This window comes from Scaptodrosophila lebanonensis, unplaced genomic scaffold, assembly GCF_003285725.1.
Source record: "Scaptodrosophila lebanonensis strain 11010-0011.00,11010-0021.00 unplaced genomic scaffold, SlebRS2 tig00000043-arrow-pilon, whole genome shotgun sequence".
Lineage (NCBI taxonomy): Eukaryota > Metazoa > Arthropoda > Insecta > Diptera > Drosophilidae > Scaptodrosophila > Scaptodrosophila lebanonensis.
The window spans coordinates 2,461,678-2,480,018 of NW_022060545.1; the positions used below are offsets into that span (position 1 = coordinate 2,461,678).

Genomic DNA, 18,341 nt, shown 5'->3' on the forward strand with positions numbered 1-18,341 from the left:
CATCTTTTTACAAGTGTTATATACGAGTATTTAGACATAATTTATGGCGATGTCAAATGGCTTATCATACAAATAGTGCCCTTATAAACTTATAATGAGGACAGTGCCTCTTTTTATTTCTGGATAAGCAGAGCTTAGCATTTCGAAAGTCTAGCAAATCAAAGTGACAGGAAAGGTTTCTGTAACAACAACAACAACAACAATAAAAACAACAGCAAAACTTTCTACGAATTTCAATTAGTAAATTACATGCATGCTGGTCTCATATAGTATACACATACATACATACATACATACATACGTATGTGTATATATTACTTTTTTGTGGTGTCATGATGCTTTTCTGTTTCCATTTCTAAGCACGTTGGGAAGCAGAGGAAAAGTTAGAATTAAGCTAAGCTGGCAACCATGAAAATTTCTACAGAAAAACCCAAAGCGCAAAACCGTGAAGCAGTTAGCTGTTGACTGGGTGGGTGTGCGAGAACTGATGATGATGAGCTGGGAGGTAATAGCAACAGCAACAGTTGTTCAGGCAGTGTAGTTTCGACTTGGTCTCATTTTAATGCAGAACTCGACAAATTGACACTCGAAATGGGCCGCGGGCTGGGGCGTTTGAGGGCGTTGAGTGTGCGCAACACGCTTCGAGAATTTCAAAATGAAAGTTCGTGCTTGTTCACGGTTGAAAAAGCATGCGGAAATCTCAAGCAAAAGGCAGCTATGAAATAAATCGCTTAAAAAGCAAAGAAAACCCCAACTCTGGAGTACAGAGAGAAATAAAAAGAAGATGAAAAAAATGTATAAAATAAAAATCTGGTCGAGAAAAATAATTACATTATTTTAATGTGTTTTCTTTTCATGTGCCTTTTCCTACTTATCCACAGCAGCTGTCGTTTTCTAGCCGCTGCTGCTTGTTGGCTTTACGGTGAATTTTTCAATTAAGCCAACCGGCAGCCTAACTGCCGCTTCATATAGAAAATGATGAAAGTTGTCTTTATCCGACTGACTCTCCGACTCGCTGAGGCTGTAAGAAGGTAAGTCAACCATCAACTGGAAGGGTACACATCTCTGGCAAATGTCAATGCACGGCAGAGCAATACGTTAAGAGTCGGCAAGGTTATGCGCTTCGCATAAGCAATTAGCCCTGCGGATATTTGCAGCTTTAAGGTCACACATGCTAATGGACTAATTGACAGATGATGGCTCATAGGCAGAGCGATGCACAAGACATACATTTTCTGGAGTTTCATCGTCGACCCATTCCTGACTTCACGCATTCATTCATCTGATTTACCGGAGGCGTGGGCTGCCTGATAATCATGAATCAATGAAATTGATTACGGTGAACATTTTGTATGAACAATACAATTTTCAAGCGTTTTGTGTCATACTCTGTGTATGAAGAAGATCAAAAATGTTGGAGTGAGTTTGAAGATGTTTGGACAAGAGATACGATAAAAGCTATACTTCAGTTGTGATATCACCAATATGTTTTTGGGCATCTGAATTAAAACATTTATATCGTCCAAAGATGTCGAATAGAATTGCTTAAATGTTGTTGCTAACGCTGAGGAAGATGAGGGTGAAGTAAAGCTGCACAATTCTTTGACAATCCTCATCAAATATATTGTTGAAAACTCAAATATTTTTGATATTAACAATGTGTTAGTGGAAGCTTTTCTTCTTCCCGTCATCTTACTTCATCGGACAGCGCTAATTGAGACACGTCCGGCATGTGGATGTGGTTCAAGGGCTTCCGACCACAGCTATCTACATCGCTCAATCCACATTCAACGATTGCTACAATTTCACACTGTGAAGGCCAGGCCATTGCATGATTAATGTGTATGTGGATAATACGAAAAAAAAGGAACAAAAGAAAAAACTGGTGATCAATCTATAGACACTAAACTATACTACAACTACATGTCTGTGTACATTTGTATTTTGCAGTTTAGTTCATTGCTGTCTTTGAAACAAAACGAAACTCAACTCAACTCCATGGATTACAGTCTATCCGAGTTCTCACGGCGAGTTACACAAAACGCCGCGCATCACGTTTTCAACATTAATAGCCCTCGGTTTGAGCGACGTATTGCTTCATTCGATGCCTTGTTTGCTGCGCTCTCATGCCGCGCTATAAATTTGTACCCAAAACGTGAGAGAAATGCAAAAAAAAAATAAAAGTGCTCACTGAAATTACCGAAATGGAAAACAGAAAAGCAACAAATAAAATAAATAAAACTTAAGCCATAGACCCAATTAAATCGTGTAAAAAACGGCCCCACAGTGACGAATATATAAGGCACGCTAATTAAGCAAATTAGTAAAACAAAAATTGTATTAAAATAAAAATACGCTGCGGTCAGCGCCTCTGCTATAGCCGAAATTTTATATTTTCGTCGCCGCTGCATTGTCAACAGCTAAAATCTGACCCACAAAATTTCCCACAAAATTATAGTAATTTTGCTAACTCAATTTGATGAGCGAGCGAACAACTGTGGCGGAAAAGCGCCGTTGGGAAAGCCCGGTAACCGGCATGTCAAGAGATCGGATGCTTTGTGGGAGTCATCATTTCACTGTCTTGTGCAAAAGTAGCCGACAATAAGATTGGGGAGCGCTTAGAGCGGCAACAACGATTTGTGCCATCGCCAAGGCTTTGAAACTGGCAGGCAGCATCCCCTTCGAATGAAGTTGGTTGCTTGGTAGAAGCGGCAGGGTTCCCTAATTATAGCGTTCAGCTCGGAGAAAAAAAACCACCCACAACTCTCTAGCTAAAAGGGAAAAGTATGAAATTAAAGTATTGTATTTAAATTCTGTACATAAATAGTTCGAGTTTCAACTTGAGTGGAACAGCGTGTAAAGTTTATTTTGGGTGAAGAACAACTCCAAGAAATCTTATATCGCTTCACCAAATTTCCCCAATCCCCCACTCGAAATTGGCTCAAAGAAAAAAAAACAAAAATGTGGTTTGCTGAACAGTACTATTGGCTTCACTAACTGGTCTTTCCAATTACTAATAGAGTGATTAATTAGTTAATTACTTAATATTCTCCACTTTCCTAGCCCGGTGTTGTCTAACTTCACACTCTTTGTTTAGTTGGGGCAGAAGGGCGTAGGGAGAATAATCGTGGCTGCAAAGCCCCATAGTGGAACGAATATATTGGACATTTGTTGTTGGTGTTGTTGCTTTGTGGAAATCGAGGCAGGTTTCACACAACAACAACAACAACAACAACAAAAAAGTACAAGATTTGGAGTATTGTCCATCTATTGTTACATACAAAGAGCAGGAAAAAAGCTAAGGCGGCATGGAAAAATACATACATGATTGCAACATGCACGTTTTTCGTTTTTTTTTTTTGTTTTTTGTTTTCATCTTCTGCTTTGATTCTGTATTTCTTTTTCAACATTTTCAACCGCACCAAAAAGTGACAGCTAACAATTATTTAAGAAGGCTGTGAACATGTGCGCCATTGTGAATGGCGGCTCATGTGGCTCTCTGGCTGTCTCTCGCTCAGCCTGCCCGCCTCTCATGCGATTGCAACAAGCATACATACATACTACATGAGAGTAGGTGCATATGTTTGTGAGAATGTGCTAGGCATAGATGTGGCTCTACAATTAGCCGCGAGTGTTACCGTTACCATTGCAAATGGCGTGAGGAGTAAAACATTTGCAAATTTCACTCGGCGCGTGTTCAACTTTCTGGCGCACGCTCTTTATTTATGAAATAATACACACACACACATGCATACATACATATGTATGTACACACATATAAATATTTTAAGATTTTTCAATACTTGTGTGTATAAAATGTATCGCAAGGAAAGGACTAGAATGAGTCAGAAACATTCGCCAATGCCAACCAACGACTGCACAACAAATTTAGAATGGGCCTTCGATTATTGGTTGTTTGCCTGTTGTTGTAATTGTTGTTGGGTCACCAGTTACCCCGAGGCTCTAGGAAAAAGAAAAAACAACAATAACAGCAGCTGACATTGACACTTTTGTGCTCTGCTCGGCGCTGAAAATTGTTTAAGGTTATTTATATAAAAGCAAAAATATCGAACAGTCAGATTGAGAAATGCTGAGAAGAATTTGCAAACTGAGGCCGGAAAATGCGCAGAAATAGAAAATAAAGTGCCAACATTTAAAATGATTAATTGAGAAATAAATCAGATTCATACACACATGAACATCTTTTATTCAAATTAAACGAATACAAGAGGGATTCTTGCAACTGATTTCGATTTAAAGTACAAACAATATTTGTATTCAACTTTCATTTATTTTTCTAGAATTTAATTTGTAGTTGGCAGTAGGAAAACTAATTCATATTTGTAATACAAGAATCCCTTAAAGCGCATGAATTCAATATAATTTTTTATTTCTGTTCGTAACAACTTCATAATTCACGTTACTGCAACAATTCAATTGGCTACCTTGTTGTTCATGTTACTCGAACATGACGAAGTCATTTTAAAACGCTACTTAAATCGACAAAGAGCATTCATTGTAATAATGGCTCAGATGCTGCTACTGTTGGTTATAATATTTTTTTTGCTTGTCACAGACGAATGACAACGCCAACTACAAACACGTTTCAAATATTCACTTTTCGCGGCTACGAATGGCGCAAATGTGAACGAGAAGCGTGGCAGCATCAGCGCACTTAACCTTCAACTCGCATTGAAGCCAATTTGTGTTTCAACTGTTTCTGTTTTTTTGTTGTTGTCTTCATTTTCACACCCGCCCACCACCAATACCATCGCCATCACCACACATCACAACCAACAACGTACCAAACACGGCGCCGTCTTGGCAATTAAATCAAAATTTATAAAGTGATTCTAAACTACATATACATACATACATATGCCTACACACATACATATGTACATACATACATATATGTATGTATGTATGTTGAGTGTGTTATATTTTCATTGCTTGCGTTTTGAATGAGCTTAATTGTTGCCGATTTTATGTGTAAGCTGCGACCAGTAAAGCACCGTTAAAGGTCAAATGATCATTTGTTGAATCTACGTACATACATATATACTCGAACATGTATGTGTGAGTAGCGAGTCGCCAATTGCATGGCCTCTCAACCTCTCTATCTAACTGTCTTATAGAAAGAAAAAAAAAATGAAACATTGTAGAACCATTAGTATCAAGAGAGATAGAAAAAAAAACAAGTTTCTCAACATCCACGAGCAGGAAACTCACAGAACGTCGTTGTTGCTGTTATTGTTTTGTTTGAAGCTGGGCCTGGTCTACCCGGTGACGTGATTCGAGCACCGCAAGATGCACATGCAATGACATGATTTAGTTGCCAGGCGACCATCAGAGCAACCGAACGAACTAACGAGCAACGAGTTCGCCGCACAGTGGCTAAAAATCTATGGATATAATACCTAAGCTCTAAAGCCTCCAATAAGCCCAAGTACGATGGCTGTCTGCTCATTAATCGAAGTTTCTTTTAAATATTTATTGGGTTATCTTGTATTTTGAATTAACATTTACATTCTTGGGTACCTTAAAAACCGGACACTTTTCGAATCTGAAACATGTTTGTCAATTTTTTCTTAAATAGGTTCGTTTCTGCTTCTTTTTTCATTTATAAACAAATTTGTTTGCAAGTTTTAAATATTAGCAGACCATGGTTTTCAAATATAAAATATTTAAAGTATTGTAGATGATTTATTCCCTATGAAGTGTTTTAACCAAATGTTTGCTAATGATCCATGAGATTTAGGTGATCAAGTGGTTTTAACAATCTAGTATCTAAAGTAGACATAGCTCTGGACGTTTAAGATTTTTTTAAGGTTGCTTAATGTTAAATTTAATGTTGTTGAAATTTAATTATTTATTTTAAAACTTTTTAGTTGCGTAAATTGCGAACAGAAAAATGCACTACCCATAAAAAATAAATCTGAAAACATTATAATTTTGATAATAAAGAGAATTTATAGATTTGGGTACAGGCTAGTTTTTTAAATTTTTGAGTTATCAGGGTATAATCCTGAATTTGGGTTTATTTTTATATTTTTATACACCTCAAAAGCGTAAATTTCAAAAGCTTTCAAAAGAATGACTTTCTCAAACGGGGAAAAATGAAAAATTGTGCCATTAAATGGAGAGTAAAAGCGTCGGATTGCTTAAAAATGTATTCGGAAATATTTAGATTCATTATTATTTTTGAATTTATTCTTTGATGCATTTATGCAATTTTGCTTCTGTGGGCTCAAAATTTCATTGAAATCCAATATGTATTTCAAAATTCATAAAATGCATTTTTAAGTTTAAATTGCGCCTTCGATCCCTGTCCTTGCTTAAATTTTAAACAATTATAATCAATATTACCCTCACTGTGCTGCCTTCGGTGGTGCATTGTAAATTGAATTGCACCGCTACCGACTCTAAAGCAACCCGCAAAAAGGTGACAAAGTGGAAACGTGTCGAGTACAAGTGTGAGAACTAACAGTGGTATCTACAACAACAAAAACAGGAGCTTATAGTAATTTCAAGTGACCCACGAGGATATTGAACAATATGTAGGCGTAAGGGTAACCAGCAACAAAAGGCCACCTGCCAATAACGAGGCACACAGGAAACGCGATCGGAAGGAAGTGCCGCCGGAGCAAAGGAAGTGGTTAAAATAAAATCAGAAAAAAAGAGAATTGCAAAATGCTGGCCAACAGTAGCCTGTTACTGGTAAATGTTTAGCGTAACAGTTGTACGCCATCGCCATTGCCATCGTCATTACCATCATTGCTGATTTTGTTGCTGTTGCTGTGGCTGTTGTTGTTGTTGTTGTTGTGCCAATTCTAAGCATTACACATCGCATTGGCAACAGTCGCGCTCCGCCGGTTTTGCAACTGAACTCGGCTGCCTGTGTGTGCCTGCAATGGGCGACTGCATTGCGCGTAATCAGTGAAGCAACAAACCGTGGCAACAACAACAAAACTGCTGCAGCAGCAGTTATACGACCGTTTTCGTTGCCGCTACTGCTACTGCTGCTGCTGCTGCTGTTGTTGTTGTGGCTGTGAAGAGGCAGCTAAAAGCGCTTTGCCGTATATAAAAACTTGAATGCAGTTTCGCAGTGAATGACACAGTTTTACTATACACACACACGCACACACACACACACATAGTACTGTGTTATTGCCTTAAACCCCATAATGGGAAGAGCCTTGCTTACATTTTTCTTCCAAATCAGTTTATAGACATTAATTTATTTAAACATAATATATTTGCACATGCACAAAACTTGCTCCAATTCACAATTTCGTTTCAATTTTAAATTTTTTTAAGTTTAAACAATTTGTTGCCAACTCAAGACAACGAGGCTTTGTCTGTGCCACATCTTGTGACCGCGACGGAAAATTAAACTGCGCGCTACGCGACGCCTTAAACTCGAAAAGTCAATGCGACGAGACGGCAACCCGACAACCAAACATGTCAAAGGAAATTTTTATACTGAAGTCGCGCGACGTGCTGTGTATCTTTGAGGGCTTGACGGACTGGCTGGCTGGCTGGCTAACAGCAACAACAACAGCAACAACCAGAAGCTGGCTGGCAACGAAAGCAGAGCACAACACCGCAAAGATGACGATGATGGCGTTGTTGTTTGTGTTATTTCTTTAGTTGTTGGCCTTTTTGTGTAAAGCGCACACACACATACACAAGTGTATTAACCGTTTTCACTGAGCGCGCCAAAGAGAAAGAGCAAGAGAGCCAGAATGTATCTGTGTTTTGCATACAAATTCGATTCGACTGTGAAAAAAAAGACCCCCCAACACACATACAGCGACGCGGTCAGAGATACAGCGACCACTTGTTTGACAGCTCCAATTACTACAAAATACGCTCAGCTGCTCTCCCCAAAGAACTCTCTCTCTCTTCCTCACCCATGCTCTCGCTGTCGCTCTTTGGTCATATGATTCAGTATGAGTGAGCACCACATTGCACAGCTGGGAAAAATTACCACAAAGGCATTTGTTTAGTTATGCTCCGATGTGCAGCAGCTGACGAACAAGTGTTGCCAGACTGAAGTAAGAAGCGAAATCTACATGGCTACTAACCCTCTTGCATTTAAATACAATTTAAGATATCCAAGATACAATATGTTACCTTCAATTGGAGGTTACATTTTAACCAACCACTGCACTACATTTTTGCTCGGTTATGCCTTGCTATCACAGTACTCACCTAAAAAAGAGGAAGAAAAAATATATTAGATCCGAGTTTAACGAATTATTATGTTTCATTAGGAACAAATAATGAAAATGTTCAGCAATCTAATGAGCCTCATATGTACATATGTTAATATTATCGTAGATTCAAGCATTTTAAGCTTCAATAGCATACAAACTTTGTTAACAGCCATTCTCCCAATTTAAAAAAAAATTCGAATTTTAGTTAAAATTTTGTTTTATAATTATTGCATGCACCGATATTGCGTTGAAAGAAGTAACAACCTTTGATAATTTGAAAACTGGACTGATAAGATTTGTTAGAAAATCACTTTACATGATCTTTTTTTTTAGTTTCTCAACTCTCCCCAATATGAATTTATTTAATTTTGAGCAGATAACAAAACTACGCAACAAATAAATAAACAACACAGGAACTGCATTTGCGATAAAATGAAGCAATGATTCCCCAGAATCAAGTCGAAATCATAAAAGGCGCACCGTCATTGAAAACAAATATAGTTGGAACACGAACAACAACTACACCAAAACCATAAAGAAAAGCAGCTGCAATCCAATGATTCGATGGGCAGCAGAAGGAAGACAGAGACGAACAAGGAGGAAGTGCACAATGCCGAGTTGCTGATGCAGCATTGAGTAAATATTCAATAACTTCTTCGTTCGCTCGTTCCGAGGTCTTGGGAACCAAACACCTGTGACCGCCCGCATCGCACACTGATGCGGTCGGCCGTATGGCAAGTTCATTTGCACCAAAGATATTTCCTTCAGCCGCCTTCTCTCACATTGCCATATTCCACACGCACACTGTGAAACTAATGCAGTACCATACGATTCGAAGCCATCTGTGAAAAGACCGCCATGTCTGCGTGAATGTGTGTGTGTGTGTGTGTGTGTGCGAGCGTGCCGCCAAGTTGCAACAACTGTTCGCAACGGCGATGGTTGACTGCTTTCTAGCGGCAGGAGAGAAGCGTCTCTCCCGCTGCCCTGCCGCTGCTGTTTGCCATTATTCGAATTACTTTGCACTCATTATTTATTGGAATGAATGGTGCAGGCGATGCAGTTGAGTGCAGGCGACTCCAAAGCGAACTGCACTCTCTCTCTCTCTCTCTCCTTCTCTCACTTAACAGTACAAAAATGGCGCCCCAATAATTAGACTTAACAATAGGTTTACTGGTCAACCAGGGAAGGGTCTATTTTGGCATGCGCCAAGTCGATGTACAAGTACATATGGATTATTATACCCCGAACTCAATCGGAAAATTGATCAGATGAGACGTACATACATATGTATATGTATTCGTTACGAACTTTTCCGACCATACCATTGACCTGGCAATGAATTTGTAGGTTTTATGGGAAAATATTGGTATAACATCCCTTCAAAGATTTGTCAGAAGTTGATATCCTATATGTCTGCAGGAATCGAAAAAATCTCCAAGAATAATGGCGGATATTCAGGGTATGGAGTGTGCTTAAATCAATTCAGTACAATATGGGACCAGAAATAATAAAATTTCAATATTTTTTACAACTACAAGTATTATTCTGTCCAGCCGAAATATTTGTATTTTATGAATTAACTAAACGCTACGTTATTTTTAATGGTTGGTAAAGCCGTTTATTAATTGTTTTGTCGCTGAAGTATGGTTATTTTGAAAACTTATTGATTTTTTAAGAAAAATTTGAATAGTATATATGAAAGGTAAGCTTTTTTTGAAAAAAAAATTTTCTCACACCTATTATTCTGTCCAGCTGTGTGTATCAATATAATTATGTCCGCCAATCTGTTTGAATGCAAGGATCACGAATATACAAGGTTTTCCCCAGATATTTATTTATATTTTGTACAGCACTGTAAATCGATCTTTTTATATATACATATGCATGTATGTGTGTACATAAATGTAAGTTTACATTTAGAATTGGAGCTTTATTATGATGCATACCATTTTTTTACGTCCGTCTGATCAAAACGTAACTTTTAAACTTGTTTGTTGCTTATTCTACAGCATAAACAAATAACACATGCACACATAGTACTTATATTTATTTAAAAAGCTATATTTAAATTTTCTCGAGTGATTTTATATTGCGGCTGTGGCTGTGCTTTGTTTATTTGTTATTGCTGTTATATTTCTCTCAGTTTGCGGCGGCAGTTCCGTTTAGTAGTCGGTCACGCCATCACATACAAGACGGCGCCAACAACAATACGATACAATAACAATTAATACTCATACACATAGGGAACCCTTTGTTGTTGTACCCACTCATGTTGCTGCTGCCACGAGTCATGCGCACTACAAATGACGTCAGACACAACTAAAAAATTAGGAAGTGCGCAAAAAAAAACCGTTTACAATAAATGATAATACGCGCCACATATGCGAAAATATAACATTTTCAAATATGCCCCTGTGTTAACAAATAAACGACTGACACGGCGCTGTTTGATTTATATATCGTTGAAAGGCGCATACAAAAGGGGGGCCAGTTGTAATCTGATGGAGGTGTGATATAGCATTGACCCCTTCCCCTTTGCCCGTCAAAGGCAAATGCGCAAAACGCGCACAAGGCTAGCCTCTGTGTGTGTGTGTGTGTGTGTGTGTGTGTGTGAACACGCATAGAAACCATACAAAAACAAAACTGCACACCAAGTAGTGACACCAAGAAAATTCGCACCCAGCAGCAGGCCCACATATACATACATACTTATTTATACCTATTTGTGTATGTATGTGTGAGTAGCCCAATCATTTACGCAGCAAACAACGCACAGGAGAATTCCGACAATAACAATGGGATTGCAGATATCAGCTGTTCTGCGAAGGCACATTCACGGGCGCTTGAGAGACAACAGACTCTCCCGATTTCACGGTGAATTTGGGTATGCCTGTGTGTTATTTTTGTGGATGAATGGTAGTAATAAAACAGCAGCTCTCTGGGCTTACTTACATTCTACCTGCAGAACCTTTTAGAGTAAATAAATAAACATACATCGAAATAAGAAATTTAAAATGAAAGAAACCTATGCAGCAAGTTTAAGGAACTTCCATACAGCCAGACTAGATTTGATGAACCCTTTTCGTCATACATACATTTATGCCTCAAAGATTCAACTTTTCAACCCTTTTTGGAAACCGGTATGCCAGTAATATCAAAAACTTTATATTATAAAACAAAGAGCACTCCTTTTAAATGGTTTATGTATGTAAGTGTATAGTCTTTTCCTGGAGTGGAATTTAGCTGCATTACAAGCTTGTTAATATTGCTAAGAGTATATCGAATAATCCCAAATGTGTTCAAACAAAATGCAATTATTGTACAAAATTCCGAAATTTGTAATATTGTACACCACTACTATTATAGATAATTGCTGTCGAATTGCTTAAAAGTCAGCGTAGGCTCTTAAAATAAACTTTTTTGCCGTGCTATGTTCCTAAGCTGTTACGCCTCTTCCGCGCGTACATATGTATGTTCATTTGACGTTTAGACTTTCTAATATACGCTTTACCTCTTCTGGTACAAGGTATACAGATCCAGCAACGAAAGACCTAACAAAGGCACTAAGATTAAATATTGGTCCGCAAACGAAAAAATACTTGTATGTCTATTATCATCTAATATGTATACATATACTAAGTATTTTAGTATTAGTATTCTTTCTAAACATAAAAAAATGTAGCGAAAGAATTAACCAATGCAACCCTTACTTCTTACCGACAAAAACAAGTGACTGTTTCTTCAACATCGAGCGGCAGCGTTAGCTGTGAGGCGCCACCGTTTCCACCGCCATTATTGTTTCCAGCACTACCACCGCCACCGTCGTTGCTGTTATTGGCATGCTGACGTGGCACGGCGCGTCCTGGCACATGCCTCGAGGATGAGTGCAGGAATGTGGCAGCGAATGTGGATGACAGTGTCGAATGTGAGGACGAAGCTCTGGGAGTTGCCGTGGGCGTTTGCGGAGCTGTGGACCCGCCATCGGCAGCATCCGCCAAAGGCACCGAGGAGTAGCGCACGAGTATAGCGCGACTCACGCGATTGCCGCCCGTCAGATTCGAGATAGCCCAGTTCATGGCAAGCGCCAGGCTGGGCAATAGGAACTGAGCGCGTTCAGCACTCAACTGTAACTGACTGCAGCCCCTAAAAGTATGCAATAAACGCCCGATACCAACATATCGTCACGTCGGAAGAGAGGTCAGTCGGTTCTGATGTGGTGGCCGCAGTGTGAGATGTCTTTGCACAATTGCACACACACACACATATATATGGACACACATGTATGTATGTATATGTACTAAATATAAACTCATTGATTTTGCTTGTAACCATCACTCATCAGCGCCTTGGGCGTCCAGCGGCAAACCGCCCTGTCAATCAATCAGTTCCAGCAGAGGAATTGCGAACTTGTCACTGTTTGTTTGCAAATTGTCGCACTCTCTGCCAGTCTCCTAGACTATTGGTTGTATAGTGCATTTCCCCGTTGTCTTCTTGCTCTGCAATTGTGCCTTCTGCCGCCTAATTCAATTAGAGTCGTACTAAGTGCACTTCAAGGCTGACCCCATCCATGTACACACATACATACATGTGTACAAGACGACTTTCGAACGAGGTTGGCTCCACAAGTACTAAGAGTCATTCCATATACAAATGTGGAGATAATTTGCGAGCTAACAGTAGAAAATGTCTTTCAAGGACCCATACAGTGAAATAACGTAATCATTAATGAACATAAAATCTTGTATTCAATTCAAAGTAATTTCGTCTTTTTCTGCTTTCAAATTTGTTAATGCCTTTTCGGGTACTTTATGTATGTCTAATGCTTAACTTCTGTAATTCCCAGCACCTTGAAAATGTTTCTTCTTATTGCTTAAGTGGTATAATAAATTCATTATATAAAATTATAAATTATAAAAACTTTCAAAAACTTCCCTCGCTGATATTTTAAATCAATATCACATAGGAAATGCAATTTAAAATGAATTGACTCTATTTTTGTTTACCAATAAATATTCCATTATCAAAGCTGCAATTGTATTTGATTTCCTCTAAATAATTTATTGTAAGAAGGATTTACATAAGTGGGAGTTGATACGCCTATAAAAATGATAATCTGCTTTGTTTGAATTGAATTGTTTAGTCCCAAAGTTTATCTCGTATCTTTGCGTGAGAAAGAGGAAATGTAATTAACCATTTTATTCTTAATACCAAACAAATGAATTTAATTTGAGCCCTAAAATCGATACCGTCGACATATCAGATTGGTAACAATCAGCTGACACAAGAGGAAAATGTAATGCCAGTAACATGGAATTCGACTTTTGTCCACATATGTATGTATGCATACAAAGCCGTATCGGCTCCATTGATTATTTGTAGGCTATATTTAAAAGACTCGCCCTCTATTACAAATAAAAGTATCTGCTATCGAATCGGAATAAAACGGTTCAAAATCATATTTGAGAAGTAAAACGACTGCAATTTCATTCGGAAATAGGAATAACAGATTAAAAACGAATACATACGTAGAAGTTGCTATCATTAATTAGTGCACATAATTATTTTTGCATTTTAAATTAAAAGTAACAGCCAGTATTTTGATAATACAAAGATCGCCATTTACGTATGTTTCTAAAAAGTGTGTTATATTAATAATATTATAAGAACGGCAAAGAATATCAAAGTTCATTAAACTTGTTCTTATCCGACGATACACTAAGAAGCAATATATAATACTACTTATACGAGTATGAAATTAGCAGAAAACTGAACTGCAAAAATGTCGGGGGCCAGCAATCAGCTGTGATTAAGAAACTATGTATGTACACAATAACATAAATAAATATATACAAATGCGACAGGGTTTGTGTGTATGTGCTTAAATTTGTTGGCTCGCAACATCTGTTATAATAAAGACAAAGAGAGCATATTTGATTTTTTTAAATATTATTTCCATACTTCTATTATCACACATTCTTAAATCAAAACACCTGCTTTTTGTTTGCAAATGTTTTCTAGCGATTTGGCTGCTTTTGAGAAATCGATAATGTTGTTCATTGATTTTACAGTACAAAACAAACACAATAACAACAACAACGAAAGGCAACCATGAAATCATATCAATATTGTATATTGTGTACTATATGTATGTTTGTATCTGTATATATGTATTTAGGGGAAGTATTCCTGTGATATCGACGCATAAGCTCTAGTGTTTGTGTGCTGATGTGATGATGTGTTGGTGTTGGTAGCAAAAACAATGACAAAGACGAAAAAAGAAATTTTCTTTTGACAGCAAGAGGCAAAAAACGAGGCCAATTGGCAAAAGGCCAAATGGCGACGAAGCAAAAGCAAAGGAGAGGTCTTCGTAACACCATCGTTGCTGATTCTGTTGGCTATTACTCGTATTGTTGTTGTTGCATTTGGCTTTGGTAACAGTAGCATCGAACTGCATGGCATGTTTTATAAGCACAAATGTTCAACATATGTATGTAGATGTGTATTTAATAATCAATTAAATTGTTTTATTACGCACCCCATCAGCCAGTCGACCGTATCGCGCAAGTATTCAGGGATACGCTCCATTTTATTGCTGCTGTGAAGAAAAAGGCAGCCACAATACGCAAATTATGTTGAGGTGCCTTTGCGGGCGACAACAACGGGAGACGGAGACGAGACCGAGACGAAAATAATACACTCTTGCCAAAAATAGTTTTTTCCGTTGCCGTTTCAGCCAGACGAGAACGCACTCACGCACACAACTACACCACAAATATGTATGTATCACCGACCAAGCCAATTGCCACAATCGCAAATCAATTTTCCTCTTTTTTTCAAACTTTGCCTATGCACATCAATTTCTTCGCTTGTTTGTGTGTTTTAGTGGTGAAAGGGTACATCGATTTTTTCCCAATGTCTCTGCTATAACAACAATCGATTCTCGATAGCAACAATCGATGATTTGGCTGTATACTCGATATCAGCTGTGCACACTGGTTGCGTTCAGCATTATTGGATTTACTTTCGGCAACAATGTCAGAAAAATATTGTACAGATTAATTTAAAATGTTGCCAAATAAGAAGCTTTTATAAAATAACAAAAGCATTACATGATAATACATGCATACGATGTAGAAATTTAATTACATTCGACTTAAAGACAAATGGAAATGCTATGACTGTAAATACTTAATTGCATAGCGTATTTCAAGTACATCTTTAGAAATTTCCTTAATATGTGGGACTTAGAAAAAGAAGCAAATATATAAATTAAAATAAATTTCATATTACGTCCATCCCTGTTAGTTGTTTAGTGTTCCTATCGAAAAGATTCCAACTGCGCTGCACATCTCTAAGCATGCTTGGCCGCTCATATCACAGCTGTTCGGAACACACTGCAATTACATAAAATGGTAAAATAATTACAATATTATACTGTCAACTTGAAATATAAATATAGCATTGCTAACATAACTTTTTGGATAATTTCATGCTTAAATTCGAACGTGCAATGCGATACAATCCCATTATGCCGCACTCAAAGACTAGCTCGCTTATTCTGGCCGGACTCGGAGTAGCCGCTGTTGGATTCGCTGGGAAGCATCTGTTGCGCCGCATGCCTCAGATGACGACTAAATTCAATGAGGCGTTGAAGAACTTGCCGAAATTCGATGCGGAGAGCATGGCGAACGCTAAATATTACAAAGGTGGCTTCGATCCTAAGATGAACAAACGGGAGGCATCGCTCATTTTGGGTGTCAGTCCAAGCGCCTCAAAAATAAAGGTGCGTAAAGCAAATCCATGTAATGGTCAATACAAGAATTTAATTTCATTTACATTTTTGTAGATTAAGGATGCGCACAAGAAAATCATGTTGCTCAATCATCCTGATCGCGGCGGCTCACCGTATTTGGCGGCAAAAATCAACGAAGCGAAAGACTTTCTAGACAACGCCAAATAATCTGAATACTTGCGGTCCAACTGCTCCTGTACATACATTCATAAAATCGTCGGTAGAAAGTTAAAACTGATACATTCTAGATGTCCCCTTACCATTGTATCAAAAAGCGGAGCGTAAAGTGTCCCATTAATTATAGATAGCAATAACGAACATAATTTAATTTAAAAGCTTTGTGTTTGAAACGACAATTAGCAACTAACCAACGACTAATTTATGATTTTGTATCATTATTATGTTTGTACGATAAAATTGCCATCTAGTTCGCTACATAAAAAGGCTTTTTGTGTAATCTATGCCAATCAATTTTTATACAATAGAAAATTGTTTACGTTCTTTAACAACCGATTTGTCAGTACAAAGATAAACTTTTTTTTATTAGTTGGAAATTTAGGTAAACTATAGAGTGCATTCTACAAAGATCCCAACTGTATTATAAGTCGTTTAAAGCGTCCCAACATTATCCGTTTTGTTATTTTTGTTCCCCCTAATGCATTAATTACGAACGCTTATTAGATGTGAATCACTTCTTTAATAAATCAAAAAGCAAATTCCTGAACTCAGAAAGAAATATTCTCGATTCGAAAGACGTTGACATGTATAGCTCCATAGTTCTAAGCAATTAAAGGCTAATATGTAACAATGGCTATTCTTTAATATACCATTATCCTTTGTAATATTTAAAAGAAGTTTTACCGAGACTAACTCGGAGGTATTTTAGATGCCTAACATAAATATGGGCGCAAGGGAATTGTCGTTACTCTAAATTCTCACATTAACCAATATAACTTTTGTTTTTAAAATTGCTAAGTGACTTAGTGAAGAAATTGCTGCTCACCCGCCACTTCGATCGCTGATAGGACAATCAAAGACGATTAATTAAGCATTTTTTTTCATGTTGTTTTTAATTATCTTCGGAGGATTCAAGCATCATTTGGCGGACTTCAGTTAGAATTGATTTTGGATTCATTATTGGCTCTTTTATTATATTTGAATTGGTATTGGGGCTCAGGTTGGGATAGTCGCTGTCGTTGTTGATTTGCGGTTTTGCAGTTGTAGGTGGTGGCCTCCTTTTTGGCCTCGGAGGATGTGTTGGCTTTTTTCCCCTTTCAGTGCAGATCCCCGTCACACGTATCAAACCCTTTTTACAGACGCACTTAAACTGTAAGCACTTTACAAGCCAAACCCGACACAATTTGTCCTCGTTCGGCATACAATCTTCAATATCGGATGTAAAGGAGAAATAAGAAAATCAAAAAAATATTTGCTACTTACTGAGGACGTGACCTGTTACAGCACATAAGCCTAAAAATAATATTAGTATAGTACATAGTAGTCGCATCTTAAACATGAACTGTATTATGAACCTACTATAGCACTTCAACTCTTAAGTTTTACGTAAGCAACACTAATCACATTTAATGCCAATTTACCATTTAATACCACAGCTATTGCTAAAATGCCAGCGGCTCTAATAGACCTCACAGATTTTGACAAACGTCCTGCAAGCATACAATGCTTGTTAAAGAGGTTAAATATAAATATATAATTAGTTTAAAGAAAAAGATAACGATACTCAATGCGATCAGCGTTTTAGTCTTTACCGTAGCACAATATTATGAAATGACCGTTACAAATTGATCCAGCGAATGTCATGGCTGATTGATTTATGTTCATTATATAGTTATGTCAGTAGATTTCACTATTAACTACATTCCAAATCACATCAAACCAAGGCTTTTCAATATAACAGTTCGATTTTAAGATATCGTAAGCCCAGTCTCCAACTAAATTTCTTTAAAAAATTTTGTTTTTTATTCACTTTTGCAACTTTTCGAAGCGGCACCAAAACGATGGAATTTAGGAACAACCAATATGGAACGACTTCGGAGTTGCCATGATCTGTGATAAAAATTGTACATTATTTCGATTTAAGTGAGGTATGTTTTTAGCCAACAAAGGGTCCTATGTTGCTCTGTTATTTTAATAAGGGTTGATAATATTTTTCAGGTAATGCATTTTTATTATTCATTTATCTATGTTTTATCAAAATTTCTTAACAATATTAAAATTTGTTATCTATTTGCCGTATTCTTCGTATAAACATCCCAAACCAGGCCCCAAAGGAATATGATGTGCTGCGCAGACACACTCATGTTCCC

General features: G+C 37.6%; 2 protein-coding genes and 1 long non-coding RNA gene across 5 annotated transcripts in view; 1 reads left to right on the forward strand and 2 right to left on the reverse strand.

Annotated features, from left to right (window-relative positions):
* The window catches only part of LOC115622370 (MOB kinase activator-like 2), a 39,994-nt gene extending 24,904 nt beyond the window's left edge, over positions 1-15,090 (reverse strand). The window contains exon 1 of one of the 2 annotated variants that reach the window (XM_030516292.1): positions 14,758-15,090. In XM_030516292.1, the coding sequence (XP_030372152.1) occupies positions 14,758-14,807 (50 nt within the window). In that variant the 5' untranslated portion in view covers positions 14,808-15,090. Of the gene's footprint in view, positions 1-11,939; positions 12,300-14,757 lie in introns of those variants that run through there. The other variant, XM_030516288.1, reaches the window with a different exon arrangement.
* Positions 15,091-15,507: 417 nt separating this feature from the next.
* On the reverse strand, positions 15,508-17,511 carry LOC115622738. The gene is made up of 3 exons (XR_003995355.1): positions 17,455-17,511; positions 17,018-17,397; positions 15,508-15,616 (listed from the first exon to the last, which is right to left on the reverse strand). It is a non-coding gene; the product is annotated as an uncharacterized LOC115622738 (long non-coding RNA).
* LOC115622737 (mitochondrial import inner membrane translocase subunit TIM14) lies at positions 15,571-16,738 on the forward strand. 2 transcript variants are annotated; one of them, XM_030516781.1, is made up of 3 exons: positions 15,571-15,634; positions 15,766-16,005; positions 16,069-16,738. In XM_030516781.1, exons 1-3 carry the CDS (start codon positions 15,632-15,634, stop codon positions 16,180-16,182), a joined length of 357 nt encoding a protein of 118 aa, XP_030372641.1. In that variant the 5' UTR covers positions 15,571-15,631; the 3' UTR covers positions 16,183-16,738. The 2 variants fall into 2 exon arrangements, with proteins under 2 accessions (XP_030372641.1, XP_030372639.1); XM_030516779.1 differs by lacking the exon at positions 15,571-15,634 and having other exon boundaries at positions 15,708-16,005.
* Positions 17,512-18,341: the final 830 nt, after the last annotated feature.

Coding starts and splice junctions, on each gene's coding strand:
- LOC115622737 (XM_030516779.1), top strand. CDS start 15,712: ATGCTTAAATTCGAACGTGCAATGCGATACAATCCCATTATGCCGCAC. Junction 16,006..16,068: donor CAAGCGCCTCAAAAATAAAG/GTGCGTAAAGCA, acceptor ACATTTTTGTAG/ATTAAGGATGCGCACAAGAA.